At 47.6% G+C, this 26,718-nt stretch overlaps 11 protein-coding genes across 11 annotated transcripts; 5 read left to right on the forward strand and 6 right to left on the reverse strand.

Annotated features, from left to right (window-relative positions):
• Positions 1 to 315: 315 nt before the first annotated feature.
• Positions 316 to 1,107, reverse strand: N7479_004798 (uncharacterized protein; the record flags this gene model as incomplete). The annotated part of the gene is made up of 2 exons (XM_057252495.1): positions 316 to 909; positions 964 to 1,107. 2 exons carry the CDS (start codon positions 1,105 to 1,107, stop codon positions 316 to 318), a joined length of 738 nt encoding a protein of 245 aa, XP_057111820.1.
• An 835-nt stretch (positions 1,108 to 1,942) lies between these two features.
• Positions 1,943 to 5,668, reverse strand: N7479_004799 (uncharacterized protein; the record flags this gene model as incomplete). The annotated part of the gene is made up of 1 exon (XM_057252496.1): positions 1,943 to 5,668. The coding sequence occupies one exon, from the start codon at positions 5,666 to 5,668 to the stop codon at positions 1,943 to 1,945; it is 3,726 nt and encodes a 1,241-aa protein (XP_057111821.1).
• Positions 5,669 to 8,653: 2,985 nt separating this feature from the next.
• mph1 (3'-5' DNA helicase) lies at positions 8,654 to 11,965 on the reverse strand (the record flags this gene model as incomplete). Its single annotated transcript, XM_057252497.1, has 1 exon — positions 8,654 to 11,965. One exon carries the CDS (start codon positions 11,963 to 11,965, stop codon positions 8,654 to 8,656), a length of 3,312 nt encoding a protein of 1,103 aa, XP_057111822.1.
• A 951-nt stretch (positions 11,966 to 12,916) lies between these two features.
• N7479_004801 (uncharacterized protein) lies at positions 12,917 to 13,574 on the forward strand (the record flags this gene model as incomplete). The annotated part of the gene is made up of 3 exons (XM_057252498.1): positions 12,917 to 13,031; positions 13,095 to 13,364; positions 13,420 to 13,574. 3 exons carry the CDS (start codon positions 12,917 to 12,919, stop codon positions 13,572 to 13,574), a joined length of 540 nt encoding a protein of 179 aa, XP_057111823.1.
• A 768-nt stretch (positions 13,575 to 14,342) lies between these two features.
• Positions 14,343 to 15,050, forward strand: N7479_004802 (HD domain-containing protein; the record flags this gene model as incomplete). Its single annotated transcript, XM_057252499.1, has 1 exon — positions 14,343 to 15,050. One exon carries the CDS (start codon positions 14,343 to 14,345, stop codon positions 15,048 to 15,050), a length of 708 nt encoding a protein of 235 aa, XP_057111824.1.
• A 362-nt stretch (positions 15,051 to 15,412) lies between these two features.
• On the forward strand, positions 15,413 to 16,548 carry cap2 (F-actin-capping protein subunit beta; the record flags this gene model as incomplete). The annotated part of the gene is made up of 5 exons (XM_057252500.1): positions 15,413 to 15,441; positions 15,583 to 15,962; positions 16,032 to 16,301; positions 16,373 to 16,420; positions 16,475 to 16,548. 5 exons carry the CDS (start codon positions 15,413 to 15,415, stop codon positions 16,546 to 16,548), a joined length of 801 nt encoding a protein of 266 aa, XP_057111825.1.
• A 275-nt stretch (positions 16,549 to 16,823) lies between these two features.
• Positions 16,824 to 17,421, reverse strand: N7479_004804 (mediator of RNA polymerase II transcription subunit 11; the record flags this gene model as incomplete). The annotated part of the gene is made up of 2 exons (XM_057252501.1): positions 16,824 to 17,285; positions 17,341 to 17,421. 2 exons carry the CDS (start codon positions 17,419 to 17,421, stop codon positions 16,824 to 16,826), a joined length of 543 nt encoding a protein of 180 aa, XP_057111826.1.
• A 1,356-nt stretch (positions 17,422 to 18,777) lies between these two features.
• On the forward strand, positions 18,778 to 21,326 carry N7479_004805 (putative transcription initiation factor TFIID subunit; the record flags this gene model as incomplete). The annotated part of the gene is made up of 5 exons (XM_057252502.1): positions 18,778 to 18,999; positions 19,126 to 19,264; positions 19,320 to 19,363; positions 19,419 to 20,233; positions 20,288 to 21,326. 5 exons carry the CDS (start codon positions 18,778 to 18,780, stop codon positions 21,324 to 21,326), a joined length of 2,259 nt encoding a protein of 752 aa, XP_057111827.1.
• Positions 21,327 to 21,881: 555 nt separating this feature from the next.
• Positions 21,882 to 23,695, reverse strand: ppe1 (putative ribosomal protein/carboxylic ester hydrolase (Ppe1); the record flags this gene model as incomplete). The annotated part of the gene is made up of 6 exons (XM_057252503.1): positions 21,882 to 22,090; positions 22,161 to 22,414; positions 22,471 to 22,561; positions 22,616 to 23,154; positions 23,252 to 23,458; positions 23,604 to 23,695. 6 exons carry the CDS (start codon positions 23,693 to 23,695, stop codon positions 21,882 to 21,884), a joined length of 1,392 nt encoding a protein of 463 aa, XP_057111828.1.
• Positions 23,696 to 24,541: 846 nt separating this feature from the next.
• N7479_004807 (uncharacterized protein) lies at positions 24,542 to 25,556 on the reverse strand (the record flags this gene model as incomplete). The annotated part of the gene is made up of 3 exons (XM_057252504.1): positions 24,542 to 24,741; positions 24,953 to 25,145; positions 25,206 to 25,556. 3 exons carry the CDS (start codon positions 25,554 to 25,556, stop codon positions 24,542 to 24,544), a joined length of 744 nt encoding a protein of 247 aa, XP_057111829.1.
• A 547-nt stretch (positions 25,557 to 26,103) lies between these two features.
• N7479_004808 (ATPase AAA-type core) lies at positions 26,104 to 26,647 on the forward strand (the record flags this gene model as incomplete). The annotated part of the gene is made up of 2 exons (XM_057252505.1): positions 26,104 to 26,545; positions 26,577 to 26,647. 2 exons carry the CDS (start codon positions 26,104 to 26,106, stop codon positions 26,645 to 26,647), a joined length of 513 nt encoding a protein of 170 aa, XP_057111830.1.
• Between the last annotated feature and the right edge of the window lie 71 nt (positions 26,648 to 26,718).

Here is a 26,718-nt window from a genome sequence, read left to right on the forward strand (position 1 = left end):
CTGCAAAGCACCAAAAAAATACAATTTATTCCATGTATACATATCATCATGCAGAGATGATGTTAGTAAACAAAAAAACAGCCCTGGGGGGGATTGATTTACATTTATTCCACCCAGCAACCGGCAGGAATTAAGCAGCCCCCTCCCCGAGTCATGGACTGTGGTTTAAATCCCTTTCATTTGCCATTTTGTCTACGATTCTATTTTTAGTGAACTAAATCCGGAGCGTCTCTTTTATCGGCCACCGACTTCCCGGGCTCTAATGTTGATGCGAGTACTCCGTACAGAGTAGCGTAGGATGAAATCCCCATTTTGCTAACCATTGATCAAAGGGAGGCGATGCTCTTCGATCAAGTTGAGTCGGAGCTCATCCAGTATAGAATACATCGTAGGATCTCCAAGTTTCAAGGCACTGTAAAACTTTCTGTAGCCTTCTTGCAGCTCGCTTTCATCGAAGATATCCGTACCGTCGACATACTCCATAATATAAGTTAGAATAGCTAACCAATAAGTCTCGTAAGTAGAGTCGTAGTCGCGGCAAAGTAACAGAATAAGGGCCTCGCAATATCTCACAGCACAAGGGATTTTCACAGCACAAGGATATGATAAGAAGCGTCCTCGGCCACGACCTAGAGATGCCGACGGGAGCCGATTATCCGACGCAATCATGATATCTAGATTTTCCTCAGGCAAGTACCTAAGATCTTCAAATTCCCATAGGACATCGGATTTCCGATAAAGCGAGACCGCAAGCTCATCACTAATATGTAGGTGCTTAAATGACGGTGGTACTCGTAGAGCATTGGAGTGCGGACAGCCCGAGCTTTGGCTACAGGGTAAAAAGCCAGCACTTATAAGTGAAGAGAATGCGACCTGGGCAAGATCATCCGGAATAACAAAGGCTACTTCCTATTGGAATATCAGTAGATAATTCGATAAACCCCGATCCAAATAAACACTAACATCCACAATCGTGGGAACTCCATAAACAGTGAGTAGATAGTTGCCCCAAAGAAGGCTTGGGACGCATATTGAGTCGAGAAGACTAGCAATAGACGAGACGAGATCATTACTCAACACCTGTTGCGTGAAACGGAACTCAGCCATCATCACAGTGAAGGCTATAAGGATAGTTCTTTCAAGTCTTCTCACTTTAGGGAAGATGAAAGAGCTCTTTCAAGGGCGTGGGATCACATATCTTACTGGCACGTGATAAGGAGCTATCAGGAAACAAAATATCCCGTCGAGCACATTAAGTGCGTGGAAAGAAGCGATAAACCAAAGGAGAAATTGAATTTGTCTGTTCGGCTTCCGAACCTTAGGCTCGCATAGATTTCATGTAGAAGTCATATTAGTAAAGAGATAGAGAACATTTTAAGGTTGGATACAACTCGCATTATATATCACACAGTTCTACATACAATGACAGTAACGTAATTTGATTAGTTATATATCATCGACCAGCTAGCTCCTGAACGACAATGAGCTGCCCCTATGCAACGCAACAAAATGCTCGGAAGACCCCTTTCAACTACGTCTTGCATAGAGGAGAGCATCTCGACCATAAATTACAAGTGTTATTCTCAATATGTTGCTAATTAATAGTGAAAGATATAAGTACAAAATTTTGTAAAACAGATGAAGGTTGAAACAAGGGATATCTCAAAGCCAAAACAATGATACGGCAGGAAGACAAAAATTGCGGAGTGTAGACAAGCTAGACCAACCTGAAGTGTCAGGTTGGTGATGCAGGTGCTAGTGCGAGTGGTTTGTCAAGTAAATAGCGATAGTCAGTCGTTTGGGACTGAGCAGGAGGTGAGATCAACTTGGCGACCAGTATATGCCGATTTCGAACCGCGTAATCAAAAGCCGTGCGGCCATGCTTATCTTTGAGGTTGACTATCACGGAATCAACATTCAAGAGGAGAGCGACAATGTTCACTTACCCGTGAATAGCACCAACGTGAAGTGGAGTCAGACAGCGATCATCTTGCATGTTCACTAAACCTTTCTCTCGCTGGAGAAGGTACTTAGCAATGGAAACATCGCCGATTTGAGCAGCGTAATGTAAAGGTGTGGCTTCATAGGCATCCTGGAACGAGGCAAGTGCACCATGTTCCAAAAGAAGTTCAACCGCCTCGTCGGCTCGATGAAGAATAGCATAGCATAATGCTGTTTGTTCTTCAAAGTTTTCAGCATCAATGAAAACCCCACTAGATATGAGTAGCTCCATGGTTGACGTGCGGTTCGTTTTGGACGCTATATGTAGTGGTGTCTGACCTGAACGATCACGCATTCTTGATAAAGAGGGATTGATTGAGAGAAGAAACTCTACCACACTATTATGTCCCGCTACTATAGTGTGATGCAAGGCCTTGCCCTCGTAATCGACTGATTTATCCCTGTAAAAGGGTGTTTGAAGTACAGTTGGATCTTGAACCAAGAGCTTGACCATGTCTTCATTACCACTTTGAGCCGCGCAATGTAATGGCATGCATTGGTCATTGTCCATGGCAAATGGATCTGCCCCTTCATCAAGCATAAGTTTCGTGGCTATTGTATATCCACGGAGAGCTGTCAGGTGTAATAGTGTTCGTCCTATGGTGTCTTTGGCTTTAAGCAATGCTTTCCATTCCGCAGGCCGTTGTGTTTCGGCAGGACCATCACCATTCCCGGAAACTGTAGGTAGTGGGTGAACCATGTGGGGGTTGTGCGGGGTTTCAGAGGTCTGATCGAACCCAAGGAGGAAATTCACTGTCTCGAAGTGTTTCCCTTCGATGGCTAAATCCAGTGGTATTCTTCCAGACAAAGATATCACATCAACCATATCAGTGTATATACTTGTGCTGACTAGCAGCCTCGCAGCATCGATTTGACCAGCACTGGCAGCCAAATGCAAAGGTGTATTTCCATCAACGCTTTTCGAACTCGGAACAAGATTAGTGCTTGAAGTGAGTAATATCAAGATATCATAATGCCCGCATTGAACAGCCAAGTGCAAGGCCGTGTTTCCATGGCGATCTGTCACGCTGATGTCCACATCAGGTGCATGCATTAAAGCTTCTACTATTTCCCTTTGGCCATACTTAGTAGCCGAGAGAAGAGGTGTCAATCCATGCGGATCTAGTCTGTTAAGATCGACTTGTACCGTAGCAATCACAAGGTTCATCACCGACGCCCAGCCGAGCCGAGCCGCTATATGCACAGGCGTGGCACCGTCTGGACCGACCGCCTTTTCAAGAGCCCATGCAGTATTCCAACGCGAAACATCCTCCTTAAGTAGCATTTTGTATATAGCCTCATGTTCGTACTGGACTGCCAGCATATATGCGGTTCTCTCAAGACCATCAACTGCTTGAGGGTTGACCTTTTGGGATTGGAGCAAGCATCTAGTAAGTTCTTCATGCCCTTGTTGCACAGCATGATGTAAGGGGTTTGTTCCTTTCGCCGCATGTTCACAATGGGGGGTAGAGTCAAACCCAAGAAGAAGATTGACCATCTCCAGGCGCAGTTCGACGGCTACCTTCTCAATGGTGTTCCATATAGTGACCGCATGTGTTTTTTCCTTCTCGCTATGACTGATCAGCTGAGTGACGAGCTTTTCGTTTCCACATTTTGCAGCAAGGTAGATCAGCGGGTATCCCATTTTTGCAGCAAGCCTCATAGGGGTTTCATTGTCAAGATCCGTTGCTCCGACGTCAATATTTTCTGAAGTCAAAAGCAGCTCGGTAAGCTCGCTAAAACCATACATGACAGAAAGATGTAATGCTGTTCTTCCGTTGGAATCAAGCTTGCAGTTGACGTCTGCATTGCATGTGTTAATGAGGTGTACAGCAAGCTCCACGGAGCTGGTTGCCACGGCTCTTTCAAAAAGTAGCTTGACATCATCAGAAGATTCAATGGGCGACAGCACATTTCTTTCACATAGGGTTTGAAAGAGTGGTGTGATTTGGGATGATAGAGGAAAAGACGAGGTAAGATGGGAAAGCCAGAATGTGTTTGCATAGTTATCCAGGAAAGTATTCTTTTCAAAGACATGCCGGGGGTTCCACACATTCGCAAGGGACTTCGCAATGTTAAGGTCTAACGGAGTCTTCTTTCTGAGAAGCCTCAAGGCCAAAGTCCTCGAATCATTTAGAGTGTGGCTGGCCGAGGAAATAATCTTATCCATGGCGAGGCTTGCGTTTACTTCGGGGATGACCTGCTGCGACACTTGGTTTGCAAATTCTGCGTAATGAAGATAGGTTATGATGATGTCCGACATTCTGCCGTGGGCATTCACAAGATCAACCATATTGTCAGCTGGGTGGCTGAATCCACTGGTGAGGTATTGTTTGACACTATTATGCACAAGATGCAGAGTCAATTCCTCCTCATCGAGAACAACAAGGCCGCCACAGCACGCGAGCGTACTATAGATGTTGTTCAAAATTTGAGATGGATTCCAATCAGTATCGCCAGGAGTCACACTCAATGCTTCACGTAGCTCCTCGGCTGTCAATTGGCGCTGAGCAACGGTGATGAGTTCTAGTATCCGTTTCTGATATGGACTACCTGGTTTGTTCGCTCGCTGCAGAGCCCGTGAAGATGTTTCAGAAAGATCTTCCGGAAGATCGCTCAGGGCATGGCGTATCTCTGCATCGGTCTGCATAGTACATAAAGACTCGATTTGCAAGGCTACCCATAGAAACATTCCCTGTGAGCCTTTCACTAAAGAATCCCGAATTTCCAGCGGCAAGAGAGGATCGCTTATCTCAAGCTTCCGTGATTCAACACGTCTCGTGAGTTCCTCTGTAATGAATGTTTCGATTTCAGAGATATTGGGAGGAATAGAGACTATTCTCGCATCAAACGGGGATTCTGGGCCAATCTTCAGTGGCGTGTTGGGCTCCTGGCGAAATGATAAACAAACAGACAGTTGAAATGAAACCTTCAGATTATAGAGATCTCGCAAGAATAACTCTCTCTCGTTTGTGCTTAGCTCGTCCAATCCATCGATAACGAAAAAAGCCTTGAAATCAGGCTTTAAGACCGATTGAAGTAGATCTAACATTCTCTCGAATGGCGTTCTGTGGGATGTAGTTTCCAAGATTTCAGAAGCTTGCCTCAGGTCCATGACCTGGCTCAGGAGTTGTCTGACAAGAGATCCAATTGCAGTCCGGGCTTTCAAGCTCTCAGCAACATCATGGCGGGCGAAGAAAAATGCCACCGTCATATCTTTGCTGGCAGCATGAAGATGCAGGTCATCAACTATACTGGCAAGCATAACAGACTTTCCAGCTCCAAGTCTGGCGGTATAGACAAGAGGACTGCGTTCGGTGCGGTCTCTCCACGCTTTGTAGTGTGGGCATTTGAGAAACAAATTCGTGCTCCCTGCTTTGCGGACCTGCTTCCATGCCACCATGTAATCATACTCACAGCAAAAATCGAGGACCCGCTGTCGTGCCCGTAATATTTGTTGGTTGGTTTGTTGACTGGAGGCCGACTTGAAGAATCTCGTTGAAACATTTCTGAATCTAGAATTTGCCTGGGCTTCTTCTTCATTCCTTTCGTGCATCAGAACAATTGCTTCGCGTCCGATTACCTGAGCACAAGAGGTAAGTTCACAACTGAACTTTTGCAGACTTGAGTCAGACAAGGCAGCTCCAAACTTCCTAAAGGCCGACATCTTAGTGAATTTCAATATGTCATGACACAATCGAACGACCAAAGTGAAATATTCATAGACGGCTGACTGTAAATCTCGAGATCGAGTATACACTAGAGTAAGCTTTTCGAAGATATGTGTCGAGCGACCGACATCCATGAAGAGAACCGAGAGTTTCTCCAAATGCGATGACGAGCTTGTGATCAACTGGCGAGGGGATGGTAAGTGTATCGTCAAAGCAAGGCGAGGCAGATCTTATCCGAGTCTCAAGGCTTACCAACAATGACAGGCGAACCATCGACCAAACGCCACACGCGATGATATTCTGTGATCCTCCGATCAGGATATCCCCAAGTGCAGCGAACCTTTGCACCGCTTCAATGAGGTTAATGAACCTGGTGCCTAAGAATCGTCCACTAGGCAAGCAACCAATCTCCGCGGCAATGACTCTGACATCCTGAATGGTCGGTGGCGATGCAAGCGCTTAACTTCTCGATGCATTGAATCTTGCCTTTTGCTCCATAGAGAGATCTGCGACGAACTCTGGAATGGCTTGACCTAGCTTGGCCTCGGGGTTCAGGCCCGAGCCAAGAGGGATTCGAACCAAAGCCATAACAGTCGTCTTTGAGATAGGCGTGAAGATAGGAATAACATGGGTTGGTGGAGCGAAATATTGACCAGAGCTTATGTTATTGTACCGTACTCATGTTGGTATATCCTCGAAACAGCTACCGCGACCAATGCGCTGCCCATCACCCCTACTGTGTTGGGCCGAGTATGGGGTGCGGACAGACACCAGGAGCGGGGCATCGATCATCATTTTCAAGGCGAATGGGGGTGTTAATGCTGTGGCTGTGAAAGCAACTAATCACAAATCAAATCTCGTAAACCGCACCAGCCGCGCAACCTTGGAAATTCATCGCTACGGAGCGCCACAAATAGGGGCGCAGCTGACGAGAAAGGAGGCAGTGCATATAAAATGCTCTAGTTAGTTATTTTAACGTGTTTCACTACCGAGCTGCGCACACCACCGAGCTGCGCACCCAACCTAACCTATTAATTTTAAATGCATATATCTCAACCAAAACTCCATTAAATTAAATACACTAAAATCATCATCTATCTGGACATGTATCTCTTCTATGACCCTGGTTTTTGCATAACCCGCATGTTGGTAATGCTCTCGTTCGTGGCTGTAAAGGTGGCGAAGGCCTTCTTCGCCGGAGGCGGGGGGTGCTTTAACTACTGCCACCGGCTCAGTAATCAATTGAGAAGCTTCTTGAACTGAGAGCCCTGCTTCAGCTGGTATCTGCCTTCGGGATCGAGTGCGCTTTTGCTTCTGCTTCTCGTTGGCGGCGCGTAATTCCTTGTTTTCTTTAGTAAGTAAGATAGCACCTTGCATTGTAAGACGGAAGCCTTTTATAAGCTGGTTTAATACTCGATCTGACGGGCTAGGTGGACTTCGAGATCTTGTACGAAGTAAAGCTTTAATCGATAAAGCCTGTCGACGTAGTTCTTTCTCCGTAAAGGGGGTTTTCGGTGTAAAATTCCGGCTTGATTCACTACCCCGGCTAGGGGGGGGGGGGTTGGTGTTCGAAGCCGAATATTTAGCTTCGAAATCACTTGATTAGGTAAAAACGGTACTAAACCGGTAGCTCTAAAGCTGCTTTTAATAGTATCCGTTTTAAAAGCTTCAATTCGAGCCTCTAGGTATACTTCGAGGAAATCAAGTTTATCAATATGATTTATCCTAACCCGTATTGTTGATTCAACCAGCCGGCCGTATGTACGTTTTAACACCCCAAAACAGCCGATATCGAGAGGTTGTAAAAGGTAAGAGGAGTGCGGAGGTATACAGATTGGTATAATATGATTTTTCTCACAGATTTTATTAAACTTCGGGGTTAAATAGCTTCCGTGACCGTTAAGTACTAGAAGCCGATACCTCCCCTTTGTACGTGAAAAAGTAGTAGGAATAAAGAGCTTTTTAAGCCAGCGAAGCCCGATTTTATCGGAAGTCCAACCGTTAGGACTTACTTTAAGGCGCCAATCTTTCGGAAGGCCTTTAAACCAGGATTCAAGGAAGACCTTTCCTTTAAAAATCACACACGGAGGAAGCACCCAGCCGGAAGCACCCGTACACTCAATCACCGTTACCCACTCTCGATTTCCAGGTTATAAAAGTGCTCTCCGGCCGTAGTAATCACTCCTCGTGATAACCTTCGTAGTTGGCGTTATTAATCCTATAGCAAAACCGGTCTCGTTAAAGTTATAAACGTCATCGGGATCGATTCCAAATTGAAGGATCGTTTTTTAAACCAAATCAAACCACTCCCCAATGATTTTCTGGTCTTTATATTTCGCACGCTCGTAATTATATCGTTTCGAGAACCGAGAGGAGAGGAGAGGGCGCCTTTTAACGAACTTTGTAACCCAATTTTGGCCGACCGAAAGAACCGGTATAGATCCGCGCTTTTCGAGCAGAAGATTCGCCATTTCTCGTACTATAGTAGGCCGGGGGGCTGCTCCACGAGAATCTATAGAGAGTATCCATTCTTAAAGAGATTCCTCTTCGAGCTCTGTCAATTTATAACTATTAGCGCGGGTTTCAGCGCGAAAAGTAGTGCCACGAAGACGCGACCGGAGGGTTGATTCAGGCACTTCAAAACGGCGTACTGCTTCGCGAATAGCGCTAATTTCTTGATTTTTAAAAGCCTGGATAGCTAATAAGATCCTACCCTCTTGCTCTATTGAATTTCTAGAGCTTCGGGAGCGAATTGGTGGTATGGTGGGTGGTTAAACTAACTAAGATCTAATTCCTGGACGCGTTTTGGGTGGGGTGCGCAGCTCGGTGGTGTGCGCAGCTCGGTAGTGAAACACGTTATTTAGAATTGAACGATTGAATAGAAATTATCAACTTTATCCAAGGGCATTCCCGTGTTCGAGTGTAGCAAACATCCCCCATATCCAAATAGTATCCAACGTCTCTCTCCTCTACCTATTACATCACTCATCACTATCTTCAATAATTGGTCTGTTCGGTTTCTGACCCTTTGGTTTAGATCCACTACTAAACAAAAGGCTAGCATCCATCAGCTCAAAATCCGAGCCATCATCACCGAAGTCATCATCCATGAAGGCAAATGGATCGTTCTTCTGTTTGGGTTCACTCTCCGGAGATAATAAAGAAACAACTTCCCCGCCAGCAGGGTTTGCAGTAGCCTTAGTGGAAGCTCGTCGAACAGTATTTTTAGACGGTGTTTTGAAGGACTTTTGGATGCGCCGAGGCTCCTTAGTTGAATCCCCCTGAGGCATTTGACTGAGCGGTTCGCGGGCCAAAATGTCTTTAAATCGACGCTCACAGTCAGGGCCAGCTTCGTGCATCTTCTGTAAGGCTTTTACCATGCGTCGCGTGAGAGACCCATGCTTAACGTTCTTTGTGGGTCTTTCGATGAGCTGCAGACGTGGGAAGGCGTCGTTGCGAGGGAATCGAATGAACTGCGGAGAAGTGGCACCGATGTTCTGATAATGATTTTCAAGATCAGTTTGTTCGCTGCTGCTCAGAACAACGTCCTCCAGCGATGGAACATCCACGGGCTCGGGTGTGGGGGAACGAGGTCTCTTTTTGGGGGTGGCTGCTTTTTTGGGTGCAGTGGCCTTCTTCTTTTGGGATTTGTCGCCAGCCAAAGTCGAGGCTCGAGTAAACCCTGTCTCCACATCATCGGGCATGTGGAACACCTTGGCAGGTCGCTTTGGTGCTCGCCCTTTGCGTTTCGGCTCAAGCAGTCCTTGCTGCGAGTTCTCCGGGGGTATATCGATCTGTCGTTTATCAGGCACTGGACGAATGCCCGTAGGTAAGATGCGTGCAGACAGGTCGTCGTGGAACGTGAATCGGGAGCCGCAGGCAATCATTTGCTGCATCTTTTCATAGTTATCTTTGGCCTTGATATAGGAGTCTTCTTCTTTGCCTTTCATCAATAGCAGAGTGATGTTACCGGCCCGTTTACGGCCAGTTCGACCCATGCGCTGCAGCATGCGAATAGGTGATGCCGAGGAGTCATAACACACGATCAAATCAACCTCTCCAATATCCAATCCCTCCTCGCCGATAGAGGTAGCAACTATAGTGTTGTATGTGCCTTTTTTAAAATCCTCAATAATTCTGAGCTGCGTCTTCTGGTCCATGCCTTCGGAGCCTTTGGCACTTGATTGACCCACAAAAACATGAGGCCGAATCATGGGTTCGTATCTTTTAAGCACTCTCGTTACCTCTTCAGCACTGTCACGGAAATGCACAAAGATCATGACACGAGTTGCAGGCTGACTAGTGCCATCAGGTAGCTCTTTCCCTTCACCTCTGTCCATAAAGTGATTCAAAATAACTGACTTGAGATATTCCAATTTCGGATGGCCAATGAACTCTGGATTCTTACTCCACGGTTCAATATGGCTGAGTAATTTCTTGAAACTATCATCTTGCACAACTTGCTTTTGGTATTTACCACCTCCGCCTTTCTGTCCCTCGGAGCTTGATTTGAAATGAATCACATGGCGATAGAATGGCACGATGCCATGGTACTTGAGGAGATCAATAGCGTGGGCCAAGCTAGCAAGAACAGTGAAAATGGAGTTGACTTTGCCTTTCAAGCCAAAATGGGCATTCCGGCCAGCGTCGGACTGCATCCATTGTTGCCTCGCCACCGTGAGACCATACGCAGTTAGCCCCATAGGGTCACGCCCCCAGTATGCATTGAGTGTCTTGAGTTGGTCAAGCAAGGGCTGCAAGGCGGCAGACATGAGGTCCATACAAAAGACCATTTCATCTGAATTTCCAAAGGTTTCGATTTCGATATTGCGAGCGTGAACGTACTCGCGAATGTCGATCGAGTTCTCCGTACGGATTTCGACACGTGCTATGTCCAGGCCATCAATAACAGCTTGCACCGATTCAACAGTTGAGCCCGGCGTTGCTGTGAGGGCGAGCACTCGGAAACTGTTGTTGAAACGCCGAAGGAATTTGACCACCTCCACGTATGCATACGCACCAGTCGCACGATGAGCTTCATCAACGACCAATAACACCACTCTCTTAGGATCAGCGATTCCGGTCTTCAGGTCATTAATCAGTGTTTGAGGTGTCATGAAAAACACCCGCTTTGATTTCCACTCTTCGGCGCGAATGCCCGGCGATGCCCCTCCCGTGAGCATAGTCGATTCTGAGCGCGGGATTCCGGCAATATCCAAGCAGGCCGACACCTGCTGCGAAACCAAGGGTTTTGTTGGTGCTACAAAAATGATTTGTGCATCTTTCGTCCAGCGATACCAATTGAGCATAATTGTAGCTGCTATGAATGTTTTTCCCAATCCCGTTGGCAATGCCACGAGTAGATTATGAAATAGGCCTGCCTGAGTGATGTTGAACTGGTAATCTCTGGTTTTGCCCAAATTCGTGGGGTAGACCCATGTATCTAAAGCCTCTTTGACAAGTTTGTGTTGGGTCGGTGGTTCGGTCTTTTCTGACGGGCCCCAGTCTTGTTGGCGCGGTACCAAGACCTCAGGATTTGGAGCAATCATGCCGAATAGTGTGCTCTGTCTGAGATGCGGTTGCCGAATTGGGCCACGGGGTTGACTGAATTGAGGAGCTGTGGGCTGAACCGATCGTGCTACTGGTGACAATGATGGTGAAGAATCAAATGCCCCTTCTGGTATATCCTCCAACTCAAAAGGGACATCCGCCAGGGCGTGCGTGTTTGTCTTTGCTAGCGTGGCAAGCTTTTTCGCAGCAGTATTGTTTGACAAGATCGTCGGTTGGAATGCCCCTCTGATTGTTGTCTCCTCCTCAAATGAATCCAAGGAAGCTGCGATAGCGGCCATCAATTCCTCATCATCCCGGGGATAATTCCCCTCCTGTCCACCACCACCATCTTGTCCTCTATTTTCCAATTTTGGCGGAGGGAGATTTGTGACAGGCTTCTGCCACCGTGGACCCCGTATTCGTTCCGGACTCGAGGAGGGTTGCGTGAGTTGGGTGACGAACATGTCATTTTGAACACTCGCTTGCTTCAATACACAGCTCTTATTTTTGAAGCGATCCTGGTATTCTTCGGAACGAATGGGTGACTCTAGACGCCGGTGGGGTAACTCGTCATCCTCCATATCAGAGAAAGAGTCGATCGAAGAACTGTCATCTTGACGTTCGGGCTCTTCCCCGCGATTTTGAACACGGCGGCGTTTTGCGGGGCGTGAGGGCCCATCAGGGGTACCAGGAACTACGAAGTCGTCATCATCGAAGTAATCCGACTCAGAATCTGTCGACATCGCGCGGATGGTTTAATGACATTGCCATGGTATCTGTAATGGTATCGCGTCGCGTCGCGTAGTCAGGTGATGAGAGTATGTTTGTATAGTTTGCACTATAGCTTTATTCATTGAGCGCCAAATCTTTGAATGCACTCGATCTCTCAAATGAGCCGAGGTTAGACGAACTATGGAGTATCTTATTGTGCCTATATGTACATAGGTGCTATAAGAATCCAGATCGCATGCCTGCTTAACTTGAACATGTGTCTGTCTAGTCCTATTGCCCCTTATAAAAACTCCATTATATTTTAATATTCTACCTGACAAACAGTAGTGTCCATGATTGCGTGTACTCCGTACTACCTACGCCTCAAAGCTTTCTTTTGTGTTTCTTGATGACTTTGAAGATTTTAATGCCAAGTTCCGAGGGCCAATGGGAATGGCAATATACTCTAGCAAAATATAGATTGCTCCCTTGCTCACACGCTAATGCCTAAAGGCAATCAATATATCAATATTGTCCAATTTGACAGGTCTACTGTCCCCGGGGTTTCATTGTGTGACAAAGCAGAAACCCCCCTTATCAAGGGGGAAATTGTCCAGCACATTATCCTTGCCCGGGACGTAAGGTGATCGCCGCGCATCACCTGGATGGACTTAGTCCATCGAATCTAAAGTGCCGTATTCAATGACCATTAAACTTGAGACGTCACGAATAATAGAATCTGCATCAACTATGCCTGTTTTTGTCTTCTAGGTTTGGTTTGAGGCAAAGTCTATGCCAGGGCCAAGAGCACCCGCATCCGTTTGCTTTATAGGCTTTTTATCAATAATATTTAATACTTCGATGTCTGCTCTTTTCCTACCCTGCACTTCCCACTCGCTCTTTATTGCAATATACCGTCGCTACCTACAAAATCTTCTCACTTCTTTGATTTGATCACCTCTTGACACCTTTTTATACTCAACATGAAGTTCAGCATTCTTGCTCTCTCAGCCTTGCTGACTTTCGCCGCTGCAGACACTACCACTGTGAACCCTTCAACTATTACTGGTACACCCGAGATTGAGTGCGCAAAGAGCTGTAAGATACCTTTTATTACAGTCTATCGACCTTAACACGATACCAATGCACCTTCAACTCTAGGCGAAGCCACAGATATCTGTTGCACAGCCAAATGCTACAAGGTGCCCTGCCCCAGCGATAACCAGGTGAATGACACCAACAAGTGTGTCTCTGCCTGCCCTCAGGGCACTGGCTCCCCGGCCGACGCTCAAAAGTATGCCGACTGTGAGCAGTCCTGCTACAGTTCGCACTTCTGGGGTGGCAGCAGTGCAACTACAACCCACTCTTCCGTAACTTCGACTGGTACTAGCAGCACTGCCACGCAGACTGGCTCCGACTTTGATTCCAAGTGTATGTCCGCATTTTTCTTTTGTCGATACTGAACCCTGCTAATATCAGTCTTCAGCTTCGGGCAACAACGACGAAGATGACTCTTCCTCGGGCACTACTACCAGCTCCTCGGGATTCTCACAGCAGACTACCAACGCCGCTCCCAATGTCAAACTCGGTGCCTCCACTACTGCCCTCTTCGGCCTGGTTGTTGCTGCCTTTGCCCTGTGATCAGATTATATTGGGTCTTTGGTATACTGCCTCGTAATTTGGCATGGTCGTACGGGACTGTCCCCGATCTAGCTCTACGGGGTGGCCTTATTGACTTTGTAACATAGTTTTGCTTTCTCTCGTGTGATAGTATCTTGGATATCAATTTGGAGGTCTTTCTTGAATTAAAGAAGAACATTTGGCCGCCTGGGCGGCCTTATGATGTCTTTGATGTTCTTGGATATTCTTTTTAGATTTCTTTTTCTTTAAGTATTTCGCCCCTACTTCTCGGATTTATAGATAGACAGTAGAAAATGACACTAGGAGGCTCAATTTGTGAAACCGAATTTGCTATGTATAATCTTGAATGATGATAATCATCATCATCTCTCAATATTACATATTCGCCCTAAGCATCCATCATGCCTTCGTTGCAGATCAGTCCCCGCCAAGTTGGCACTCCATATGTCTACATCTTCCACAAATATAAAGCTGGTCCACAATCTCACGGAAACACAGGTTCCATACAGTGTAAACTTGCAATGCGCGTCCCGGGGCTATCTCCGTGGGTAGCAATAAGTCTCGAGTGCCATTCACCGCCAAATTTTGTTTACTGCGGGGTGTTTTCTTCAAAATATACATACTGCTGATCCCCAGAGACACAAAAACCAAAAGACGCTGTATAAAATCCAACTTGCCCCATTAGCACAGGTCTTGGGTACCGTTCAGTGCGTATCATTGAACCAATAAAAAAAACCAATCCCCGAAGACTGGATCAAAAGACCCACAATGGATGATACCAGCGCAGAATTCCAAGCCCTCTTCAACGAGATGTCCGCTTTCGTGACAGACTGCATGTCGGGCCACGACCCATCGCATAACCCAGCACACGTCCACAGAGTGGGTGCGCTCGCCAACAAGATCCTGGAAGCAGAGCGGGTCCTGAACCCGACAACGCAATACAACGGGGCAGTTGTCAAACTCGCAGCACTGCTGCATGACATCGGTGACAGAAAGTACCTATCCAAGATTGATGCTGCTCCTGGAAGTGCAGAACTCGACCCAACGACGATGGTGCAGCATGCGCTTCTTGCGCGGGGTGCGACGCCAGAACTCGCATCCCGGGTGCAGACGATCGTATCACATGTTTCTTATACGACTGAGTGCAAGGATCCGGCATTGATCCGGAGGATGATTGACGAAGATGGGTTTGTCGAGCTAGGGGTTGTCCAGGATGCTGATCGACTTGATGCCATCGGAGCTGTTGGAATTGGCAGGTGTTTTACCTTCCTTGGAGCTGTAGGGAAGAAGTATTGTGTTGATGGGAAATGGGAGATGGATAATTCCATTGAGCATTTTGAGGACAAGTTGGTTAAGCTGGAGGGGATGATGAAGACTGCTACAGGGAGGGAGATGGCTAGGGTGCGGACGGAGAGGTTGAATATCTTTGCGGGGTGGTGGCAGGAGGAGATGAGCCTTGTTTCTGGTTCTGCTTGAGAGAGGCCTTCGTGCACAGTATCAACCCTGTATTGATTACTTTTTATGCTTCCCAAGAGGGTTGGCACATGTGCATTCTCAACACCCCTGTTAAAGATCCTGTAGACAGTGGGCATATGCTATATGCTAAATTAAAAATCAGATATCATTGAGGAAACAAATTTGAATCCAAATGTCTGTAGCTATGAATTTCTGTAGTTTTTCCATGTATTTTTATGCAGGGTATCGAAGTCAAGATATTGTGATTGATATAGATAGCGTGTACTGCCACGCAAGAAGCCTGAAGTATGCACGCACCTCATCCACCTAAGATCAACACCGCCATTCGTTAAGCAACAGAGATACAACCAACCTTCGCAACCATGGCTGATGCACAATTTGACAGCGCGCTGTGAGTAATCTGTCTCGCAACCAATATGGCACTACATTCCCCCTCTCCCCCCAACTATGGCACCCGTCATGAATCCCAGATCGCCGACGCAACCCCGCCCCATGCAGTCGGAGACAAGTGAGCTGACCACCTCTTATGCAGCGACCTCCTTCGGCGCCTAAACCCGCGTGACACCAAGGCCAACCTGCAGGCTATAACCTCAATTGTCCCCGAACTGACCGAAGACCTCCTCTCTTCGGTTGACCAGCCCCTGGAGATTCGCCGCTGCCCGCAGACCAACCGCGACTATCTGCTCTGCGACTACAACCGCGACGGCGATAGCTACCGGTCACCATGGAGCAATGAGTTCGATCCTCCGCTTGAAGACGGTACCGTGCCCAGTGAGCGAGTGCGAAAGCTAGAGGTTGCCGCCAACGAGTCGTTCGATGTTTACCGCGAGCTGTACTATGAGGGAGGCGTGGGGAGTGTTTATTTCTGGGATTTGGACGATGGATTTGCCGGTGTCATTCTATTGAAGAAAGGTACGTCATGGGCGGACCGTGGATTGCTTTCTATGCTTTCAGTTGAGACTAACTGTTTGTTTTGATTAGGTGTCGCTCCGGGTTCCCAGAGCTCCGGCGAATGGGACAGCATTCACGTTTTCGAGGCCACCGACCGCGCTCGCATGTCCCACTACAAACTCACTAGTACTGTTATCCTCCACCTGGCCAACAAGTCCGAGGCTCTTGGTAGTATGGACCTTAGCGGGAACATGACTCGCCAGGTGGAGGTTGATCTGCCTGTAGAGTCGGATGCTAGTCATGTCGCCAATGTGGGCAGGCTGGTGGAGGATATGGAGTTGAAGATGCGAAATTTGCTGCGTATGTTTCTTTCTCTCGTGATCATTTATTGACTTGAAGATTTTGTGCTGACCTAGGCTTTCATATCATAGAGGAGGTTTACTTCGGCAAAGCCAAGGATGTCGTTGGCGAGCTCCGAAGTAAGTGGATGCACACAATATCCATGCCGCTGCAATATGCTAACACAAACCTAGGCCTGGGCCCATTGTCTGATGCGAACAGAGACCGAGAAACACAGCGGGAAATGATTATGTCCATGCACAAGTAGCCATTTTTACTGTTCAGACAAATATCCTCCTCGGCTAGGCCGAGGAACTATACCTGTCGTTGCGTTTACCTTTTGTATAGCCTAGTTCTGTGAACATGCTCGAAGACTGGTCCATAGATATTTCGCGCCTGATACTATGTAGGTAGATCTATGTATCATCTTCCAATGTGGCTTATCGTATTCGTAATTTCAGTGCAGATAGCCCGGGGTATCATAAATCATAAACGCATGAAGCAAAGTCAATCAATCTCCCCGAATGAGCCGATAGCTCAAACTCAATCCACCTGCATGTCCTCCGGTTCATTCGCTGGCCTAGAATCTTTACTTGTCTCGGAAGACTTCTGCATCTCCTCAATGAATTTCCGAGCAGCCGCCCACAACTCAGCCTCCTTATCTTTCCCAACAGTATCCTTCCGGCTATTGAGGCGACTGATATCCAGTGAGTTTGGAGCTCGCGATTTGGCTACCGTAACTCCCTCGCCTCTGGCTGCAGCTTTTGTGTCCCCGGCGCGCGAGGCTTTCTCGGGTCCTACGAGAGATGATTCCTCTAGAGAGTAGATCTGGCGGCGAAGGGTGACATCAGCCGAGGAGAGAAGCGCGAAGTATTTCGCACTTGCTTCTTTGAACCGCGTTTTGTGCGAGTCGAGTGATCCATCCGATGCAACAGAAGAGTCCGGTTTGGCGTTGGTCAAGGCTTGGATCGCGAGACCGGCAGAATTGAGAAGCTTAGTAACATCCTAACAGAGAAGAATCAGCAAATTTTCCATGTATAAATTCAATCGACCGTGGTACCTTGTCCATCTCATTCAGCTGTCGGATGCGATCGGCGGAGGTAAAGCTAGGTAGCTCTTCCGAGGTCGCGTTTTCGCCCATTTTGACTGGTCCAAGCTGTATGAAGAATGTAGATAACTGCGTCCGTAGGAATTAATCCCACCAGATTTGCGAGTGTAGAACGAAAGATCGAGATCGCAATAGAGACTGGGAAGCTTTCTAATTGACATCACGTGCCGGAAGGTAGAGAGAATCTTAATAAGCGGTGAGGTAGCCAGGGCCCGCAGCTCGTCGGCATATCAAATTCAAGATATCAAATCCATTATTCTATCATTGAGCGGTCAAATTCCGATATACCCTTGGGCAATATATAAATTAGACGAAACACTGATAGCCGACCGCCTAAGTTGATTATATAATACTCCGGCGATTTTACGCATTGTACGTCCCAACCCAGGTCCATTGCCGTCATCCGCTGCATTTTGAGGATCTGTCTCGAAGTTGTCGTCCATAGTCGGCGATTATGTCGGCGCCAGGCGGGGCACCAAGCCCTGGACCACGCAGCGGTAGCATGGGACCAGGTGTAAATGGCAATGGGATGATGCCTTCCCAGCAACCATTACCTGGGACTCCAGTTCATTCTACACCCACTCCAGGACCCAGTGCACCACCAAGTGGTGCTATGTCACAGCAGAATTTGAATCAAATAGTAGGTACCCTTGTGATTTATTTACACGTTGTTTGAGAAGCCTTGTTTCCCCATATCTTTTGTCCATTTGCGAGATGATTGTTCCTTGCACGTTGTGTCCACGCCCCTGTGTGTTTCGACATTAGGAGTTTGAGAGGCTTGACATACCGCAACCTTTCGAATGGACTCTCCCAGGAGATGATGATAAAGATCCTCGACGGATGGGTCTAAGGCGTTCTGCATCAACGACGACGATATTGAAATGCTACCACTCAAGCTCCCTGCTCATTAGCCACCACAGCTCTTTGGTGATGATCGGAGTCCATCATTGAAAGCCAAAGGTAGCGCACCGCACCGCTGATGATACAAGAATCCTTTGAGTTGCCTGCTCATTGGCCGTTGCAGCTTGTGGATGCTGATGGAAGTCCATGATGGACGGCACCATGGGTTTCCGCAACGTCGACAATATGGTCTATTTCACAGATCTCGAAGAGCATCGGTAGCTAGCTGTTCGCTGCCTATTCCTGTGATTGACGATCAAAGTCTATGGCTGGGTGTACCAGAGGCATCAGAACTCAGAGCAAACGTGCACCATTTTCATTCACTTGTTCGTCACGCACGCGGTTCTCACCCAACAACCATTCTTCACATTTACAACCATTATCAGTCATCTGGTTTAATCTTTATCAATCTATATTTTTCTTTCATCCTCACACCAATTGATACAAAACGCACCGCCTTCGCAAGAAATCATCAGAACCGCCGTCGGTATGGCAACTGAGGACAAGGATGAGGATTGGCGGCCTCCTCGTCGGCGACAGCCTCGCCAGCCTTGCCGGCGCCCAACCCCAACCTCGCCCACTCAGAAGACCCAGAAGAGACAAAAGCCGGCGGCAGCTGATGTGACTCCGGCACCATCTATGCCCCGTCCGCCCATCGCGAAGCCTTTGCAAAGCCTCACCTCTGGGGAGCCACGCACACGTGAACAGGCCGTCTGTTTACCCACTCAGACCCCCCTAACACGCTTTTATCTCATTATCTTGTCTTGTTTTCTTTTTTTTTCCTTTTGTCCAAATAAGTTCACGTTGAATTGTACTCTAACCTGTGATATTTTCTAGGTCATTGATTATTTGGCCAAGAAGGGCTACAGCCGTACAGAGGCAATGTTGCGCATGGAGTCTGCCAACCAGGAGATTGATGGGCGTCCGCTGCCCCAACTGGGGGAGGATTCCCGGCCCAAGACTCGACAGGGCTTTGGTGAGCTGAGTGTTCCACCCATGCGACTTAGCATACCAACTAATGCATCATCTAGACTTACTGAAAAATTGGGTTGAAGAAAATCTTGATTTGTACAAGGTGCGACAAACATCCTTAGGAGCAACTTGATACCTCAATGCTAATTATCTCACAGCCTGAACTTCGGCGTGTTCTATGGCCGCTGTTTGTCTATTCCTTTTTCAACATGGTCACATCCTTCTATCCTCAGGATGCGAAGTCATTCTTTGACACCAACAAAAACATGTTCCTTCCTGAGCATACCGATGATGTCCGCCATTTCGAGCCCATCAGCCTACCGGAGCACCTGCAGGATAACTCTGTTGCTAAGCTTTATCGAAATAACAAATACCGCGTTGTGTTAAGCAACCCTGCTTACACCAATCTTCTCCAGTTCCTGGAGACCAAGGATAAAGAAGGAGGTTCTGTCATGAACGCAATTCTCAGCAGCTTTTGCTCGGTCAAAACCTTGGACCGAGCAGCGGATGACCGGTTTAGTTTCGCTGCTATGTTGAACCAGATGAGTGCGGACCAGACCTTCCCAGCTGAGGATGAAGGCATTCCGGGTCACCACCCCGGCTCGGCTTACACTGGTGACAACCCGGCCATGGCCGGCACACTTCCTCGTTTGAAACTTGGAAAGCTCCCCATGGAACAATTTCTGGAGGAGGATGTGCGGGCTGAACTAGCTGAGGAAGATGCGAGACAACCTCCTGCCGCTGGCCGTAACACCCTCATTCAAGAGTTCGACCAAATGATTAAAAATGAAGATGACGACGAAGCACCTACTCGTGCAGATCTTCCTTTCCCTCAGTCCACTGCTCGTGACGTCCAGATCGAGGTGAAGAAGGTTATGGAACATCGCGATCGGTTCGAGATCAAGGCTCGCACAGGTGGGGTCGGTCCTGGGCTTAGTGTGTGCATGTTCACATTCCACAACACTTATGACGGGTATGCTTATTGGAATCCTCCTTTTAACACGGAAATTTACTAACAAATGAACAGTGTTACTTGCATGGACTTCTCAGATGACAGCCAAGTTGTTGCTGTGGGATTTCAGCAGTCATATATCCGGATTTGGAGCCTTGATGGCACGAACATCCAAGCTGCTGACCCCGACCTTGATAACTCGCCACCTGCCAGTTCGCGCCGCCTTATCGGCCATGCGGGTCCCGTCACTGCTGTCGCATTCCAGCCCTGCGCATCTGCTCGCGAGGGCCTTTCGGGGGATGAGAAAGTTGCCACCAATGCACGCTGGCTGCTTTCAGCATCCATGGACAAGACAATTCGCCTTTGGTCTCTTGATAGCTGGCAGTGTATGGTGGTCTACAAGGGCCACGACCGCCCTGTTTGGGACCTAAGTTGGGGGCCTTTCAGTCACTACTTTGTCTCTGGTGGATCTGACCGGACTGCCCGTTTGTGGGTGAGCGACCAAATCCGTCAGCAGCGTATCTTCGTCGGCCATGACCATGATGTGGATGTTGTCTGCTTCCATCCCAACTCAGCATACATTTTCACCGCCAGCTCTGATCACACTGTTCGCATGTGGGCTGTTTCGACTGGTAATGCTGTCCGCATGTTCACAGGCCACACTGGCAGCATCACCGCGATGGAGTGCAGCCGCGATGGAAAACTTCTGGCATCCGCTGATGACCAGGGTTGCATCATCTTGTGGGACCTGGCTCCTGGTAGACTGTTGAAGCGCATGCGTGGTCACGGCAAGGGTGGGATCTGGTCTGTCAGCTGGAGTGTGGAGTCCACGGTGCTGGTTTCCGGCGGAGCTGATGGTACCGTGCGTGTTTGGGACGTCGCTGGTTCCCAGGAAACCACTCAGGGTGGCCGTGTCATCGGTGAGACAGGAAATGGAACCAGACTGGATGCAGGCGCAAACCCCTCCGCGAGCCAGACCAAGAAAAAGAAGGGAAAGGATGTTGTTGTCACAGCTGACCAAATCAGCGCTTTCCCAACTAAGAAATCTCCTGTCTACAAGGTCAAGTTCACTAATATGAACTTGGTGGTTGCTGGTGGTGCCTATTTGCCTTAAAATGGCACCTAGGTCCGTTGTTCTTGGCGTCATGCGCTCTTTTTTTTTTCTCTCTCGGAATACCCTTACTCCTTGTATTACCACATCCCTTTTCACGATCCGCGCATGATGATTCCGTGTGATGGAATCCCGGTGGCGTTCGGAATCTCGAAAACCTGATTCTCAGTGTTTATCGATGGAGAGGCACGAACATTTTGTTGTGCCCGGCAGCTTTTTGCTTTTCATGCATTTTTTTTCTCTCGCTTTAATGGTCGTCGCAACGGGGTGGTATGGAGCTTCGGACTGAAGATTGGACTACTGGCTGCCCTGTGTGGCCGGTTTGACTTGAGCCCGAAACAGGATCTTTTCACCCAGTTCCAAAATGAAACGTTTTCTCATCTTATTTTATTTCCGTAGACGCGTGTAGCTAATTCCAGTAAATTATAGACGTAATGAATGACATGAGCGAAAGAGCCTTGTAGATCACATATGTGCTCGAGGAACATATTTGCGTCTATGGATGGCCCTTTATTAAATATCATATCTTATTCAAACACTGAGAAAACCCATTCAATTCTATTTCAGGTGTCCCGTTGGGCCACCAGGGGCACCTGTTCCCTTCTTCATCGCCGCTGATGCTTGCATATCCGCCACCTTAGGCGGGAGCACCAATGCGCTCCGGTCGTTTCGTCGGTAAAAGTCCGCCAGAATTTGCGCTGTCTTCGCAGGCTGGTCCTCGTGGACGAAATGACCCGCTTCAGGGAAGACCTGGAGTTGATATTTTCCTATGATATTGAAGTGAGTATTAGGTAAAAGATTAGGGAAGGCGGACTGAGAAATTTTAGCAACGCATACCTTGCATCTGCCCGATCATCAACTCTTTATCCAATCTATCAGTCCCAGCAAGTAGTAGCAACTTGCCACCTCGTGCGTCGAGAAACTTTCTACTTAAGCCAACAAACCAGTTTTCCCAGAAAGGTTTCGTTGCAGAGAGGCTGGTGCGCCACACCCAAGGACGGGAAGGGTCACTAGGCTCGCTTTCTTCATATAGGAGTGATGGAACAGAGGCACGAGCGGAGGTCGTGTTCCGGATTGTGCGCGAACGAGTACTTGTGGTATTCGTCAGTCATGATGTAAGGAAAGGAGAGTCGAGATGCACACATACTGCCATTCAATTCCAGATAGCAAGGAGGGAAATCGGGTTGGACGAGTTGATAAATATTTCTCCATGCTCTGGAGAGCATCCATTGCAGACCCTGCCAAACAATACACATTAGTATGTTAGACACAAACCAAAAAAGAGAGCGTACCTTCAACTACGTCGAGCACCGCGTATGCCAACAGCTTCGGACCCAGCTCTCCTTTCTTTGCAACATCTGTAATTACCGCACCGCCTAGACTGTGCCCAACCAGAATTATATCAGGGAGCTTCTCCCAGCTCATCCTGGTTTGTGTCTGGTAGATCACATGGACTAGATCCCGGCTTAGAGTCTCAAGACTGAGGTCGAGCTCAATCTCCCCTGATGACTCAGACTCGGCTGCCACTGCTGTCGAAGGAGCTTCGTCGTCGGTCTTACTGTCCAATGTGGTCATGACAGTGCGGCCATGGCTCCGAGCATCCAGGGACAAGATCCCCGCTTTTGGGAGGATCTTCCGGATCTCTTCTGCGCAAGTCGCGAAAGAAAGTCCGGATGAACCGGCCCCATGGTGCATGACAAAAAGCGGACCTGACTCAGTCGGCGGTGTCAAATAGGCATGGTGCACAATATGGAGATTATTCACTTCTTCTGGAAGAAAGAGCTCCTGGTCAAAGAAGTCTGTCCATAACAAAGAAGTTTGAGATGATTGTCTACGGTCGCATATTAGCCTAATTCTAGAAAATCGGCTTCTTCAAATAGTCAATTGATCCCAAATTAGACTCAGAGATATTAGAGAAATAAACGAACCGTCGGCCCGTTCGGGCGAATAGCTGTCGCGTAGGTGACGGGACCATCGTCCCGGTCGACGACACCGATGAATTCGAGGAGCCATTCTCCCAGGCATCATCTGAATAGCTCATAGACTCAGGCATTGGTGCTTCGGGTGGGAATTTGGCCAATTTTGACTTGGCAAATGATTTATGGAGGTCACTCATCTCAAGGTGGATACCGCGGCTGTGTCGATCAAAAGGAGGGGTGCATGAATAGGACTGGGATACGTGCGTTTTCTTCCACGCACTGCCAATAATTTCCCCAAGTGAAATGGCTTTTGGTAGAAATAGTCGAGTCCATTCACATTGGGCGCTGTGTCGTCACTCACTGCTGACTAATATCTCTGCTGGCCTTCCAGCTGGAGGGCTTCCAGGCCTGAGATGTCGTGCCAAAGCCGTAGGACTTGTAAAGGGCCGTCATGTGGCAATGCTAGCAATTTTAATCACATATAAGGCTTTAAATATGGTTTCTGTGTACCTAGATTCGTCTTAGTGGCTCAACCTGAAATTCGCAGATGAAGTAGAAGTATAAGTACTCATCTCAACTTGCCACAAGGACAATAGAACTATAGCGGCGAGAGGAAGATGAAAAAAAAAGCACGAGAATAATATCCATTATAAAATACTAGATATCTCCCTCGGTGCCATCCGTGCAAAGATGTCGATTCCTGAGTAAGAAGCAAAACCTTCAGAAGTGATGCGGGATATATGTCTTGAAACTTAGACTTGGGTTTATTGTGTCTGTCTTTTTGTTAAACTACAACGGCCTGTATAAACAGCCTAGCTTCCACTTATATCTGGTTACTGTTCTTCTCACAGGGCCCCAACTGGTCGCTTTCGCTCCTAACCCCTTGAGGGGTTCAACAACCCCAAAGGGTGTTGGGTTGAGCGAAGAGCCGGGTAAGATCAGTTATTTTTGATATCAGAAAAAAGCTACTTTTAAAGCCACTGCGATATAGAGGTTACATCTAAGCTTTAGGCTAAAGTTTGCTATATACTCACCCGCCATGAATACTATTTGAACATCAATATAAAATATATATCCTGGCATAGCGATTCTTAATCTAAGCATGCGGGTTTATGCAAAGGTTATGGTTTACCCTAGAAGAGAATAGAATAGGGGAACCGCTTGAATGCTGTCCTATGAGAATTCTTCGAGTCTTAACAACGCATTTAACTTGCCTTGATGAGGTAACTTGCTGAATTTGGCACTGACAATAGGTAGAGAAGCGTTGATAGATAGTCTGATCCATCGAAAGAGACTCCCCTAAGCGCAAGATAAGAATACCTTTCGCGTCCAGTCGAGTCCACTCCTAATTGGGACATCGAATTTCCTCTCACCATCTCCAAATCCACTACGCAGCATTCGAATGTAGTCAAACCCTAGCTTTAGATCTGTGGATTTTCCATCGCGTTCGGGGTCCCAGACCCTCCATCCATTCTCATTCGGGATTTTCCAACGCACCACTACAGGCAGAGCAGGTGCAACCGGCGTAGGAGCTTGTCCATCTGACAGGTTTGATTTCGACCGACATGGTGACTTTCGTGCCAAAGAGAGAAATATTCTATGCTCTTTTGAAGATCTGTGCCGGTAGAGCAGAGCCGGATTTGAAGATACTGCCGAGGAGGGGAAATATATTGTATCTTGTAGGGTTTTAATAATATGGCAGTAACATACCGTGCTCATACAGGAGGTTTGAAGCCGTTGCACAGAAGTTAACGATGTTCTTGTATGAGGCAACAAGACACTCGCGTACCTCATCAGAGGTTTTATATGCAACAGCAAACTTGCCATAGTACTGAAGATACGTTCCAATTTTGCCCATCGTCTCGGTGACGAGATCAAACGCCGAGTTGGTGTTGGTTGCGAGCTGCAATAGAGTTAAAATCAATGTATCTACTCTTTCCCATCCCATCATTGAAGCACTCACCTTTAGCACGAAACGAGCAACCGATAAAGCTACAATAAACGCGAAAGGACTTGCTTGTATCAGTGCGAAGCAAGCATCCATCAAAGTAACAATACCATTTACGAAAGGTGCAAGGGTCCTAAGTGTTCTCAGCGTCTTCGACTTAGCTCTCCGTTCTTCAAGCTCTTTGACAAAACCCTCAAGTTCTTTTGTACGGATGTGGACCTCCCGTGGGTTCTCATTGGGCGCTAAAACAGACCGTGAGGTCAAGATTTCTTTGTAGAATGGGGTCTTACGTTGACGAGCCTTCATATCATCAAGGAATTCATCGATAGCCTGAGCCAAAGGGCTCGGTGTTGTGATAGCCGCCATCGATCACTAGCTGTGACTTGGAGAGTCACAATCCTCGAATAAAATCAAGGTGCCCTTTTTATGAGTCTGCCGATTTATGATATTAAGAGAAGTGTGCTATCCAGAACCGCCGGTTTTAATCAAGGCCCAGGTAAGCTTTTGAGTTCATTGGGGGAAAAAAGCCCGCGTAACTCATGACTGTAGCACAAGTCTAGCCATGACGTGTCCTCCGAATGATATAGGAGACACTGGACATATGTCATTTTTCGATTGGCTTACTCGCACGCACGCAGTCGCCGTTAGGCCGCCTTAGTCCTGTAGGAGGCCCAGGAGGGGCATAAACTGCGCATCATGACAGGTGTGACATAGGGGTCCTCCCTGTAGCTGTCAGACTTGTACCCCCCGCTCAATTGTTGTTTGGGCTTTTTTGAGCCTCAACTTGCCCGGTGTAAGTAGCTTATGTAGTTTGGTTAGACTTTTGTACTAACGCAACCTAGATTGATATAACTTCCATAAATAGTCTCCATATCTCCCAGGAAAACAGACACATCGAGTTCATTCTAGCAATATGGATTCCACTGAAGACATGACCGGAGAAAAGTGCGAGTTCAAAGTCTATCGTCACAGCCTAAAAAAAGATGGGAATATATTTATTGAGACCATTTCGAATCCATTTTCCCGGCTAGCACTCAGCGACAAGGACAGTCCTTATGCGTTGGTCGTCAATCGCTTCCTGGGGAACAAGAACCAACTCGAAAAAAATACTCTGCAAATCAATTCCAGGCGACTCTTGAAGGTCTTCCGAGAAGTGGTTGCCTTTTACCCCTCTGTTCTAGCCGATTTTGCCTCTCCCTTTGAACTCATGGGGCTATTCCAGATCCTTTTGCATTACTGGGAAGAATTGGACGAACGCCGACAAACAACGAAAGATGCTGACGAGCGTATGCATCTCAATCTGTTGCTTGACTTCATGAAACATGAAATTGGACCCGAGCGAGAGCGCCTTCTCGGTATGCTACGGAAGAATCAAATTGCATTCAGGAACGCTTGGTGTATTTTCCGCCCAGGAGATCTGGTATACACCGAGTTCATGGGCCATCCTTGGTTGTTGAGGTGCCAAAAGACTGCATATGAAGCAAGTACCAAATTAGGTCCTTATATGGAAGTCCACTGTCTCTACACA

The sequence above is a fragment of the Penicillium vulpinum genome (genome assembly GCF_028829585.1).
Source record: "Penicillium vulpinum strain IBT 29486 chromosome Unknown utg000002l_segment0_segment0, whole genome shotgun sequence".
Lineage (NCBI taxonomy): Eukaryota > Fungi > Ascomycota > Eurotiomycetes > Eurotiales > Aspergillaceae > Penicillium > Penicillium vulpinum.